The sequence below is a fragment of the Salmo salar genome, chromosome ssa17 (assembly GCF_905237065.1).
Source record: "Salmo salar chromosome ssa17, Ssal_v3.1, whole genome shotgun sequence".
In the NCBI taxonomy this organism is placed as follows: domain Eukaryota; kingdom Metazoa; phylum Chordata; class Actinopteri; order Salmoniformes; family Salmonidae; genus Salmo; species Salmo salar.
In genome coordinates this window covers 53,036,863-53,050,967 of record NC_059458.1, presented here as the reverse complement: position 1 = coordinate 53,050,967, position 14,105 = coordinate 53,036,863, and the positions used below count along the sequence as shown (strand labels likewise).

General features: G+C 41.6%; 1 protein-coding gene across 10 annotated transcripts in view; it reads left to right on the top strand.

Annotated features, from left to right (window-relative positions):
* LOC106576052 (transcription factor EC) overlaps window positions 1-14,105 on the top strand; it is a 57,802-nt gene that overhangs the window by 35,392 nt on the left and 8,305 nt on the right. For 4 of the 10 annotated variants that reach the window (XM_014152889.2, XM_014152888.2, XM_014152887.2 and 1 more), the window contains exons 3-4: window positions 9,541-9,792; window positions 11,952-12,053. In XM_014152889.2, coding sequence (XP_014008364.1) covers window positions 9,541-9,792; window positions 11,952-12,053 — 354 coding nt within the window. Of the gene's footprint in view, window positions 1-3,793; window positions 4,146-4,831; window positions 4,976-8,592; window positions 9,012-9,525; window positions 9,793-11,951; window positions 12,054-14,105 lie in introns of those variants that run through there. The other 6 variants (XM_045699704.1, XM_045699706.1, XM_014152890.2 and 3 more) reach the window with 6 other exon arrangements.

Here is a 14,105-nt window from a genome sequence, read left to right as displayed (position 1 = left end):
GATGACCTTAGATGCCTTAGCTCCCAGGTGTCCCTGTGAACAGCCTCTTGTCATCCATGACAGGGAAGGACCGGGCTAATTGATTTAAGAGCGAAAATCGCATTACTCCATTTCGCTGTAATTGCATCTCCTGCGAAATGACTAAAGAAGAACTGTCTCATTCATCTCCCCTCTCCAACCTATGAACCTATTAGAAGTGTATGAAATTGTTTGTAATGTTGCTGCTCCTCTTATTCAAAAGTCTCGATTTGTGTGTGTGTGGGGGGGGGGGAATATCAAAACTATTAAATAACACATATGGAATCATGTCGTAACCAAAACAAATGTTAAACAAATCAAAATATATTTTATATTTGAGATTCTTCAAAGTAACCACCCTTTGCCTTGATGACAGTTTTGCACACTCTTGGCATTCTCTCAACCAGCTTCATGAGGTAGTCACCTGGAATGCATTTCAACTAACAGGTGTGCCTTGTTAAAAGTTCATTTCTGGATTTTTTTTTCCTTCTTAATGTGTTTGAGCTAATCAGTTGTTGTGACAAGGTAGGGGGGGTATACAGAAGATAGCCCTACTTGGTAGAAGACCAAGTCCATATTATGGCAAGAACAGTTTAAATAAGCAAAGACAAATGACAGTCCATCATTACTTTAAGACATGAAGGTTAGTCAATTCAGAACATTTCAAGAACTTTGAAAGTTTCTTCAAGTTCAGTTGCAAAAACCATCAAGAGCTATGATGAAACTGGCTCTCACGAGGACCGCCACAAGAAAGGATGACCCAGAGTTACCTCTGCTGCAGAGGATAAGTTCATTAGAGTTAACTGCACCTCAGATTGCAGTCCAAATAAATGCTTCACAGAGTTCAAGTAACAGACACATCTCAACATCAACTATTCAGAGGAGACTGCGTGAATCAGGCCTTCATGGTCGAATTGCTGCAAAGAAACCACTACTAAAGGACACCAATAATAAGAAGAGACTTGCTTGTCCTTTGGTCTGATGAGTCCAAATTTGAGATTTTTGGTTCCAACCGCCATGTCTTTGTGAGACACAGAGTAGGTGAACGGATGATCTCCGCATGTGTGGTTCCCACCTTGAAGCATGGAGGAGGAGGTGTGATGGTGTGGGGGTGCTTTGCTGGTGACACTGTCAGTGATTTATTTAGAATTCAAGGCACACTTAACCAGCATGGCTACCACAGCATTCTGCAGTGATACGCCATCCCATCTGGTTTGCGCTTAGTGGGACTATCATTTGTTTTTCAACATGACAATGACCCAAAACACACCTCCAGGCTGTGTAAGGGCTATTTGACCAAGAAGGAGAGTGATGGAGGGATGGAGTGATGGATTGGAATGAGTTGGACAGCAGAGGAACTTCTTCAAGACTGTTGGAAATGCATTCCAGGTGAAGCTGGTTGAGAGAATGCCAAGAGTGTGCAAAGCTGTATCAAGTCAAAGGGTGGCTACATTGAAGAATCTAAAATCTAAAATTGATTTTGATTTGTTTAACACTTTTTGGTTAATGCATGATTCCATATGTGTTATTTAATAGTTTTGATGTCTTCACTATTATTCCACAATGTAGAAAATAGTTAAAATAATGAAAAAACCCTTGAATGGGTAGGTGTGTCCAAACTTTTGATTGGTACTGTATGTGTGCATGTGTGAATGTGTGGATGGTACTGTTAGTTAGCCACATGGCCATTCAGTGTTTGATGACCTCTTTAGCCTATGGATGATTTAAACAGAAACTGAAAGATATGTGTTGGACAGAGAGATTGACACTAATTAGCTAATTATAGGTTTATCTAGAGTAAAAAAATCTGTGCACTTATAATGTTATATGGCATGCTCATACTGATTAGAGAAATGCAATGATGTTCCTAATTCACTCATATCAGAGTTTACAATATCTATTGCATGCTGTCACATTTTTTATGTTGTACAGTAGATATTGTGATAGATACGGACAAGCAAGTCTTCATTAAAACCAATCAACATTATATCCATCTACACAGTACACATCCCTCTGTTCCCCATATGCCGTAGGCTACTGTACATGCGTATTGTAAAGAAATGTACCATATGATCGTTTTCTTTTTTACAAATACAAGGTCAACATTTCCAGTACAGGCACATACCACCCCTATACCAACATCAAGCTCAAGGTAACAGTTAGGCACACATATAACACTGATGTTAAAGTGGTTGTAATATTTAATTTATATATGAATCATTAAAGTGAGGTGCAGCGGCTATTATGCATTCCTTTTCTAGCAGGATAAAACAGCCCTTAGATGTGGGAGCAGGACTTTGAAGTCTGTCTCAGAAGCAGGCCAACTCTTACAGGAAGTACCTTTGCTCATGTTTTAAATATACCTGCTGTGGTGTGTGGGACTAACAAAGGTGAGTGTTCTGGATGGGCCCCAAGATGAATGGAAAATGGTCACACACACACACACACACACACACACACCACACACACCACACACACACACACACACACACACACACACACACACACACACACACACACACACACACACACACACACACACACAGCTGAACAAGCACTTGTCTGAGAACTCCAACTTCCTTCCCAGTTAAGAACTTCCTGTCCACTAAACGAAGAACAAAATGAGACTAAAGTGTCATTTCAATTTGACTGCTCATTTGTTCAGATAATTAAAACAGTCAGTCAACACAACGACTCCACTATGGCCAGTAGCCTAACGGTATCAGCTTAAGGATTTCCCACAATAATAAAATCATGAACCATTCAGGCCCCGAGACATGTGTGTTTATTAGGTCACAAACAAGCCTCCCACCAGAAAAAGAATTCACAACAATATGCGTCTTTTCGACACTGCGAGACATTACTTTAATGGAGCATTTAAGTGTCAAGTTAAGCATGCACTCTAAAGACAGCATGCACCCTGGGGCGGCAGGTAGCCTAGTGGTTAAAATGTTGGGCCAGTAACCAAAAGGTTGCTAGATTGAATCCCTGAGCTGACAAAGTAAAAATCTGACGTTCTGCCCCTGAACAAGGCAGTTATCCCACTGTTCCTAGGTTGTCATTGTAAATAAGAATTTGTTCTTAACTGACTTGTCTAGTTAAGTAAAAGACCATCTTCTTTTGAAATGTAATCATTGTAATGCTATTTGACCCTTACTGCATTCACTGTACTTAAATTCAGCTCTGATACGTTTACTTGACTGTATCTAAAGTTATTTGGGCGTTCAATCATCACAAGCATTGATAAGACTGACATTGACTGAGGTAGTGAACATGTTTTTGCAGAATATTTGGCAGAGAAAGCGTTTAATAAAAATACTATCAGTCTCATTCCTCCAATGCTTCTGCTGAAATGTGGAAGAATAAATTTCCCAGACTAGGTGTTTGTTGGCTTGGACATTTCGCTGATTGTTTTGACATGATCTGATGCTTCAGGGTCAAGAGGTTAAGTCACACAAGCTTCCACTTTGCTGTCCTCAGTATTTCTGGTACAGAGAGGTTCTGGTAAGCACAATGCCTTCTGAATGACCTGCCAAGGGTTTCCATAGTAAACTCTCTGACTGTGTCCGTGGGTTAGAACAGTGGCCTGTCCTCTGTCTGTGTGTGTGAGTGTCTTGGAGGCCCAGTGAGACCTGTGTGTGTGTTTTTTTTTTAAAGGAATTGCTGGGGAAGTGAGTGTCAGTGAGATAACCTGGGGGGAATGTACTAATCAGAGCTGAAAGTGTTTCAGGCAGGAAAGTGTGGCAAGTCGAAGGCAGGAACACAGACCTATCCCCCCTGCCTGCTTCAGACCAACTGCCATCTGTATTTCTGCCACAGTCAGGCCTTTTCCTAACCAATGTTAGGGTTTGCAACGAGTGCTTGGCTCATGCAAGCCCACACACACTTAAAGGAAGCGGACCTGCTCTCTAAAAAGCTGATGTGTCATACCTTCCTTTCCTGGAACGACATGGCAGCACCTCTCTTCTTCTCCTTTTTCTGTTTCTGGGATCCTGACAGGCAGACAGTACGGTAGCGCTCTTCTGTTGCTTGAGTCGTGACTGTAGTGGGCGGCCGTCACTCTCGGAGCCATGAGTCGATCCTGTGTGGTCAAAGTGATCACGCTGACTGAGATCCAGATACTGCCGGTAGGTGACATCAGCAGGCAAAGGAGAGGGGGAAAGAGAGGGATAAATAGGGAAAGAGAAAGAGGGTGAAAAAGGGTGAAGAGAGGGTCTCTGCAGTCTCACCCAGGATACTGTATGTATATGGAGGTACTCGCAGCTTGGATACAAGTGTAAGTGCATCGTTTGGTTGATTGGGTGTCTATGTATGGGGGGGTATTGTAATGGCATTTTCTGTGTGACCTATATAATACTCACTTACTACTTACACATGCACACACAGAGCTCCAAAGAGCATGATCTTCAAGACTGACATTCCAAAAAAGGGCAATTCTACTCAGTGTGGAATTATCTCTCCTCCCTCCATACAATCTCAGATGTGTGGTCACAGCTATTAACTGGTTAGCTGGCTCAGCATATCCACAGGAACCATGTCTGAGAACATGTCTGTCTGTATCTACACCACAGAAAGAGCGTTACTGCACAACATTACTGTAGTAGCGTTACTTCAAAATACTCCATGCTTGTTAAGTAGGTCAATATAACACTAAAGTTTGGGATTCATAGTAGAAATGAATCCCAACAGTTGTGAGGTTATAAGGTTATGTCCAGAATTGCCAAAGCCTGTCCAAGTGAAATAATAACCCTGTGTTTCATAATCCAGATTTTTCTGAAGTGAAACAAGAACTTGGGTAAGAGTGAAACTGAGTTAAACAACAGCTGGCTATCTAGAATAGTGAACAGTAGCTACCTGGGAATGAGCTCTGTGACATACAGAGGTGTCATCAAAGACCATAGATCACTGTGCTACTGCAGGGCTACTGTCTGACTTCAAGGAGAAAGTACATACTGAGGTAAATCAGTGCAACTTTGTCACAATTTAAAGTAGATTCGAGTATGGATATTATGTCTAGTTTGTAGAGTACTTTTATATGTTAAAAACATCAATTAATGTCTTTTGACATTTTAAAGCGGATATTAGGTTCTTAGTTACTTTTGCGCTGTCTTACTTGATGTTGTTAGAATGTGAATGGTTTTACCAAGTTTCGTCTTGAAAATGATTTTATCCCAACTTTTTATGACCATCTTCATCATAAAAGTTAATTTAATGGGATGCCTGAATCTGTCCATACATTATTCGTGTTTTTTTGTGTTGACTTTGACGTTCTGCGCATGCCATTTAACTCTCATTTATCATAACTGACAGAAAATGTCATAAACGTGATGTACTTTCTTTATCAATGCCATCACAGCTACGTTGTGTGAAGAAATGCGGTATGTTATACATCAAAGTAGGAGACAGACAGTACGAGTCAGTCCTAGAGTGATCCATGGATCAGATCAGTGAGTTGTCTCTCTCTTCTCTGCCTGTCAGACATTCCTCGTTTTAGTGGCTTAAGCAGTGAAAGCAAAGTTATGAAGAGGGCATAAATGCCGTCCTAATAGGAATCAAAGCTCTCATGGATGTTCTCCCCACCAGCCATTAGAAAAACAAACGAAACAACAACACATTTATGCTCTGATTCAATCATAAGCAAACTGCATTGGGAGTACACAATATGTCTGCCTCAGGCATTCATTTACAGCGCCAATGTCTGTTAGACATACTGCTTGATGATGTATATGCTAGTGGAATGACATGGACAGCATTCAACTACGTATTTTGTACAGTGGGACAGAATAATGGCATGGGTCGAGTGCACAAACAAACATGATTTTGGGTCATTTTGACATGGGAGGAAATAATTCTAAGCGATATCCAAACCATATATTTAGAGCGTCGGGCCAATGCGGTTTCTTCTTAAGTGATAATGCCCGAGAAGCCACTGTTTGGAGGATACTTTGTCTCGAGCCAGAAAACCGTGCCAATATATTCTTCAAACACCGGCTTCGAGGGCATTATCACTTTTATAAACGGGTTACCAACATATTCAAATAATGGACATATTATTTTAATTTTTTTATTTTTATTTTGAAGTATTTAGTCATACTATTTCATGAGATATAGTCCCGACACAAATCTAAGGTTGCTACCCAAGCCGGCTGGTTGTTTGTTCTATTGGTCCGGTTGCCAGAGACGCGACCCAGTCGTTCAGTCTTTTTGTTCTGTATCTATGGACGAGACCCAGTCATTCAGTCTTTTTGTTCTGTATCTATGGACGAGACCCAGTCGTTCAGTCTTTTTGTTCTGTATCTATGGACGAGACCCAGTCGTTCAGTCTTTTTGTTCTGTATCTATGGATGAGACCCAGTCGTTCAGTCTTTTTGTTCAGTATCTATGGATGCGACCCAGTTGTTCGTTCTAAATATTCCATTGCCATACTGGCTGGCAACGTTCTTATCCCTTGCTTGCTAGCTAGCCAACTACGGCTAACTTACAGTCACGTCAAACAGCAAAGTAGCTGCACTTGCATTTGTTTAAGCTGTTTTTTAGTTACATTTATTTGTTTGTATACATCCATAACAATGAGCTAATGATGCGCAATTTCGCCTGGCATAGAAAATGTGTTCTCTCATCAGGACACTGTTGTTCAGAGGAGCTAGCCAACAACACAGCTAACACAATCACTTTATTTTCCATTGACATTTCATTGTATATATCCATAAACATTATGCCAGCTGATTCATGATTTTGACTGGCTGAGGTAAACTGTCTGCCTGTCTGTCTCGTCCCAACTCCTGACACGTTCATTACTATGGGACAGCTGGAGATTGAATTTCAATATTGAAACAATGTTGCAAATGTTGGAGAGAACGAGAGCAAGGTTTATACAAATCTCCGCTGTTGAAAACCAAATACTAGTATAAAAGAAATGGAAGATAATGTCTAGATGCTTTTTATAGTTGACATCAAGTTTATAAATTGCCTGGCTGGGCTGATGAGACAGTGGATTGTGCAGTGAGCTCGAACAGAGTAAATAGGCATTTCAACATCATTGTTTTAGCTGGTGGTAACTTGTGGAATAGACACCAGTTGGAATGTGATTTTAACCAATCAGCATCCAGAATTAGACCCAGCCGTTGTATAAATGATGATGCATTTACATGACACTTCAACATTCTATTGCAGCCATGTTAGCTCCCCATTAACATTACATGGTGAATATTTAAACAATTTGAATTAGAACAATATTCACAATTCTAAAAGTTGGCCAAACTCTTTAAATATATGGCTCTGATCACGACAATCCAATGAATGAAAGAAGGGACGTCACAATCAGTTCCAACAAGTGGAAAAGGACAAACACAAACTCTTCCATTTTCAAGAGTGTCAAAGTAATTTACAAACGTCTACATCGCCGATTCTCCAGTCATATCTCCTTCTGTGCCTAGTGAACTGCATTGTGTCTTGTCTTCATGCACAGTCCTGTCATTGTCATGCCGCGCATTAGTGACAGAAGATGCATTACTTGGTAGGAATCTAATTAGAGGTCCCCTAACGACCTAATAGGCGTGTCTCCTGCTGCATGTACAGTAGAGAGAAGGCTATTAATCCAAGGACAACCTCTGTCTCTTCAGACAACAAGCTGAGTGTAGTACGCTTGCAGTCTTTCCATCCGCTCTTGAAGAATGTTGATTGAGTAACAAATGGCATCTTGTTTAGCCCTTAGCTGCCAGCAATGAGACTTGCTCTTTCTTCATTGGTGACAAGTTCAGTATTGTCGTGCGTGAGTCCATTCTGAGCAGGGCCAGTCTTCTATGTGGACGACAGACGACAGCACTAGTGTTGACCAAAAATGCTGATTCTATACTATCGTTATGTGCAAAGTGTGCATCTGTGTCTGTGGTCAAATCAGATGCTTCTAGGACTTTTGTTTTGTAGTACAGACCTTTTTTTTTACAACCTAAAGATGTTGCTACTAGTATTGGAGTAAAGGGGAGCAAGCGGTTACAGTTGTCGGCTGCGGTCTGAATGTTCATGTGTGATGACAAGAATTACAACTTTACAACTGTAGTACAGACCTAAGTTGACCTGAGTTGTTTCTTCTTTGTATTGATTAAACGAGGAATGATGAAGAAAGCCAGAAGCTACTGCTAAAAGCAGACAAACATTTACTGTCAGGAGTTCAACCAGCATGGCAAACGGTTTATGGTAAAGTCATGAAAATCTCATGGGAATTCACTGATAGTAGAGAAGAATAAAACCCAATGATCAATCAACCAATTCTTCTCAAAATACTTAAGCAACCGTAAACCAATAAAAAAAGTACTACAATGATCCCCTTTATAGCCCCAGACAAGAGTAAAACAACTCTTTCATCACATGGCCAGAATAGTCCATCTCGGGTTATTCTTAGAGTAATTGACAGACAATGAACGGCCAAAGGATGGGTCATGGTAGAAATGGCCGTCCAAAATTATTTAAAAAAGAAGAACAAGAAAGAACCAATTGTACTAGAGTCAACTACTAGACCCCCCCGAAGGAGATCGTAGAGAGTCCTGACTAGGGGTCAATCGTGATTGGCCGATAACTCCCAAACAGAAACAGGGCGGTCCCGTTGAATTAGTCGAAATATAGGCAAAAGACATCGGCAGATATCCTGTTGGGATCAAACCTGGGGGTAATCTGATGAGTCTCTGTTTGAAGTGATTATCACGCAGGGAAACTAAGGGATAGCCCGGCTTCTCGCCTAATTAGCAAATGTAGTGCAGAGCCTTAAGAAGTTTATAAAGACTGAGGACAGGAGGGGACTGTCCTCAACCTATCAACTCACCAGGACAGCTACCGGATAGCAGCCTCTTAACCACAATCCTACTGCTACTTTGAGCTGCTCTACAGCTAATACACCAGACCTGAAGACAGTTGTTCTCTCTCTCTGACTGATGAGAATGCCACACTTAAGTGACTGTAGTTACTACAAGATGCGAGACGGAGCCCGAGTTTCCAATGTAAGGATTCATGTTTCAATAGCAACAGTATACATAATCCAATGAAGTCCACTTGGAGACTTGTTGACATATTCATAATTGGTTTAGTAAGTTGGTTGTAGTTCTATAGTGTGTGTATACATTTGGGGCATAGACATTTGAAGGATACGGTAGTACATTGGGACATCTGCTAATGCTGTACTGACTGTTACAACTTTTTACACTTGTGGTAAATCATCTTCTTATTGCCTGTCTAAAGTTTGATTGGTTCTTGATTTGCTGGAGAAGTCAAGAGGATGTGTCTTGCATTCAGGGGTAAAACATGATTAAGAACAATTTGACGAAACATGACTCATGACTTGCTACACTATCAGTGCTCTCTCTGAGACTGCACTGAGCAGTGACTTTTATTTTTTATGTCTGTCTGAGATTGCATACTAACACTAAACTGTTATTTGAGACTACTAACACTAAACTGTTATTTGAGACTACATAGTAACCGTTGCCTGTTGTGTTACCCAATAACTGATCTCAGGTCTGTATGGAACAGGTCCAGAGCCACCTGGAGGGCTCAAAGTTCCACCTACACCAGGCCCAGAGTCAGCAGGTCAAGCAGTACCTGACGCTGGGTTCCAAGGTGGCCGGGGGACAGGGGGGCCACCCTCACCCCACTGGGCAGGGAGGGCAGCTCTTGGGCACCGTTCCAGTGATGAGGAACTGCCACATGGCCCCCCTCAGCGATGGCAGCACCCCCAGCAGCCCTGTTACACTGCTGACCCTGGCATCCAACCATGACAGTGAGGTGAGTGAGCATTTTGATTTTCAACAACAGTATGTGTTCATCGTGGTACAGTTGAAGTCGGACGTTTACATAGACCTTAGCCAAATACATTTAAACTCAGTTTTTCACAATTCCTGACATTTAATCCTAGTAAAAAATCCCCTGTCTTAGGTCAGTTAGGATCACCACTTTATTTTAAGAATGTGAAATGTCAGAATAATAGTAGAGAGAAGGATTTATTTCAGCTTTTATTTCTTTCATCACATTCCCAGTGGGTCAGAAGTTTACATACACTCAATTAGTATTTGGTAGCATCGCCTTTAAATTGTTTAACTTGGGTCAAGCATTTCGGGTAGCCTTCCACAAGCTTCCCAAAATAAGTTGGGTGAATTTTGGCCTATTCCTCCTGACAGAGCTGGTGTAACTCAGTCAGGTTTGTAGGCCTCCTTGCTCGCACACGCTTTTTCAGTTCTGCCCACACATTTTCAATGGGATTGAGGTTTGAGCTTTGTGATGGCCGCTCCAATACCTTGACTTTGTTGTCCTTAAGCCATTTTGCCACAACTTTGGAAGTATGCTTGGGGTCATTGTCTATTTGGAAGACCCATTTGCGACCAAGATTTAACTTCCTAACTGATGTCTTGAAATGTTGCTTCAATATACCCACATAATTTTCCATCCTCATGATGCACCAGTCCCTCCTGCAGCAAAGCACCCCCACAACATGATGCTGCCACCCCTGTGCTTCACGGTTGGGATGGTGTTCTTCGGCTTGCAGGCGTCCCTCTTTTTCTTCCAAACATAACGATGGTCATTATGGCTAAACAGTTCCATTTGTTTCATCAGACCAGAGGACATTTCTCCAAAAAGTATGATCTTTATCCCCATGTGCAGTTGCAAACCGTAGTCTGGCTTTTTATGGCGGTTTTGGAGCAGTGGCTTCTTCCTTGCTGAGCGGCCTTTCAGGTTATGTCAATGTAGGACTCGTTTTACTGTGGATATAGATACTTTGTACCTGTTTCCTCCAGCATCTTCACAAGGTCCTTTGCTGTTGTTCTGGGATTGATTTGCACTTTTTGCACCAAAGTACGTTCATCTCTAGGAGACAGAACGCGTCTCCTTCCTGAGCGGTATGACGGCTGCGTGGTCCCTTGGTGTTTATACTTGCGCACTATTGTTCGTACAGATGAACGTGGTACCTTCAGGCATTTGGAAATTGCTCCCAAGGATGAACCAGACTTGTGGAGGTCTACAATTTTTTGTCTGAGGTCTTGGCTGATTTCTTTTGATTTTCCCATGATGTCAAGAAAAAAGGCGCTGAGTTTGAAGGTAGGCCTTGTAATACATCCACATGTACACCTCCAATTGACTCAAATGATGTAAATCAGCCTATCAGAAGCTTCTAAAGCCATGACATAATTTTCTGGAATTTTCCAAGCTGTTTAAAGGCACAGTCAACTTAGTGTATGTAAACTTCTGACCCACTGGAATTGTGATACAGTGAATTATAGGTGAAATAATCTGTCTGTAAACAATTGTTGGAAAAATGACTTGTGTCATGCACAAAGTAGATGTCCTAACCAATTTGCCAAAACTATAGTTTGATAACAAGACATTTGTGGAGTGGTTGAAAAATGAGTTTTAATGCCTTCAACCTAAGTGTATGTAAACTTCCGACTTCAACTGTACCTTTGATACTTAGTGTTGGGATTCAATCAATCCCGCTATTTGTTTGTTTAATCTCAGTGTCTTTATTTAGTAGGTTTATTTTTAAAATAGTGATTTAATAACACAATGCAGGTTTGATTACGGAGTCCTAAATCTCTTTGACATGAGATAACTGAGTTGTTTACACAGCAGGTATCTCTAGTGACCCGCCCATTCTCTCTAAAATGCTCATCAATAACTTCAGAGATTCAATTCCTAAAGAGAATCTCTGTTAAGGATGAAACTAGTTTGATAACAAATATTTTGTTCCCACCATGGCGGCTGATCTCTTCCAGCATGGTGGTGAAGAAATGTCTGTTATTGGATTAGGATCCTAACTGTCTCTCCCTCTGAATGATGCAAATAGAAATGTTACATTGAATTACAGCGAGAGCATTTGCCCACCTAGCGTTTTTATTACCTGTTGTTATGTATCTGAATTGAACTGGTACAACCTGACTGTTTTCTTTTAGTTTCCAATGGATGAAGTTATTGATGACTTGATTAGCCTGGAATCCGGGTTCAATGACAGGGGCTTGGATTGTATGGATCCCAGCATCATAATGCAAAACAATGTAAGTATGAATAATCCTATTAACTATTATATCAATCGCAAATGTAAAGGGAAAAACACTCATTTGAATTGCAAAACTAAAGGTAAAAACAGAAGAAATGCAACCATGCCTTGGACATGCAGGTGTTTCTGTCTATTGACTCTTGCTGACATGATTCCTTGATCCAGAGGTGATTCCCAGAAGAGCCTTGATCTTCTTGAAACTCACGAAGAGCAGATATTGAGTAGTCAAGTTCAGCTTTAAAGTTAAGTTGCTTAACTGACTTCATTAAAGGGGGATGTGAGAACTACTTCCTCTGCCAAACATTAACTTTCAGGCTTGACTTGCTTGGGAAAAAAGGAGCTGGCTTTGTGTGAAGTCAGATTAAGTCCACCGATGAGTCAAAGTTCATTTCACCAGGGTTGAGGCTTAAAGCATTTCTCACATTTCTCAAGCTGCTGAACAATACAGATTAGTCCGCAAGTGATGTCATTACACGTAACTACACGGTAAATGATGACAGTGTGAGAATAATGTGTTAATTAGTATAAACACTAAGTCTGTGATTCTTCTTTTTTGCTGAAAGACCTACATGGTCACTACCAGAGAGTTTGGGAATGGTAGTCAAGAAGACAGAGGCAGAACGGCAAGACTATGCTAGATATCTACTACGACAAAAAATATCTTATTCAGACTAGGCATTCCATTAGAAAGAAAATGCCTGGATGGTAGCAGAGACAAATAGCCCCAGTGGAAATTATATCTGGAGTGGAATTGTAAAACTTTGAGCTTATGCTCGGACAAAGACTCATTTGAGTAACAATTATAGCCACACCTGAATTCTGATCAGAGGTATGTGGTACTAAAGGAGAATGTGTCCCCACAGCATTGAATGTGACAGAGAGATAGAGAGAGATGAAGAGCGATAGAGAGAGACAGAAAGAGGCAATCAGGCAGGAAAGAGGCAAGCAGGCAGGCATGCACACAAACACACACATAGAAAAACAGGGTGACAGAAAAGCGGAGGGTGTGTGTGTGTGTGTGTGTGTGTGTGTGTGTGTGTGTGTGTGTGTGTGTGTGTGTGTGTGTGTGTGTGTGTACATGAAAGACAAGACAGGGGGGAAGGGGGTGTGGAGAGTGAGGATCAGAGCGCCCGGAAAAAAATGGAGAGGAGGAGAGATTTAGCGTGAGGCAGTGAGGCATTGGATTGGGTTAATGCCTACACTCCCGATGGGCTTGTTCTGAAATGATAGCGTGCTTAAATGGATCAATTCATTTTAATTAGTCATACAGTACGATGCATCACGTCGTTTTGCCATGTCAACATATCCCAGGAACACAGATGGGAACGGATTGAAGTGATTACGATGTGAGCAGTCGGGGGACTGTCGCAATCTTTCATTTTGATAAGTACCCCCCCCCCCCGTTAGAGATAATGAGAGAGAGAAAGCCATCTACAGGCAAAGCAAACCAACTGCAAATTTTGAAATGTCTGCAGTTCCTTATTTCTCTCCCACTCCCTCCTTCCCTCCCTCCCTCCCTCCTTCCCTCCCTCCCTCCCTCCCTCCCTCCCATAACTTGACCTCTATTCTTATCCCTTTCTACACTACTCTAGGAACTAAATTTCACACATGCACAGTGACAAATTGTCTTTACATGGCTTGTGGCATCTATGCCGGCTTTTGTAGGATTCCTAGAAATACACAGCTCCCTAAGATTAGACATGCATACAGTGTGTGTCAGAAGCCCATATATATCCCTCTGCATTCCAACAGAGTCCCTAAAAGAGACCGCAGTTATCCCGCTTGTTCGGAAAATATATGCCTATTTTCTCACAGTGGACAAGCGGCGTAGAAAAACAGTTTGGTGTCTGTTTGGGTGGGTTATGACCCGGCTTTCATCCAGTGGGGTGCTATTTTGAACACACAGACGCCTCTGTGTTCTGGGGCCCTTTCAAGCTGAGTAGCCATAGTGGTCACTGATAATGGTACTATTAGGCTAGTAAACGGGGGCACGGAGCGAGGTCGTACTCCCAGAGAAGGACCTGAGAGGGCCTTAGGGGACCCTGACAAG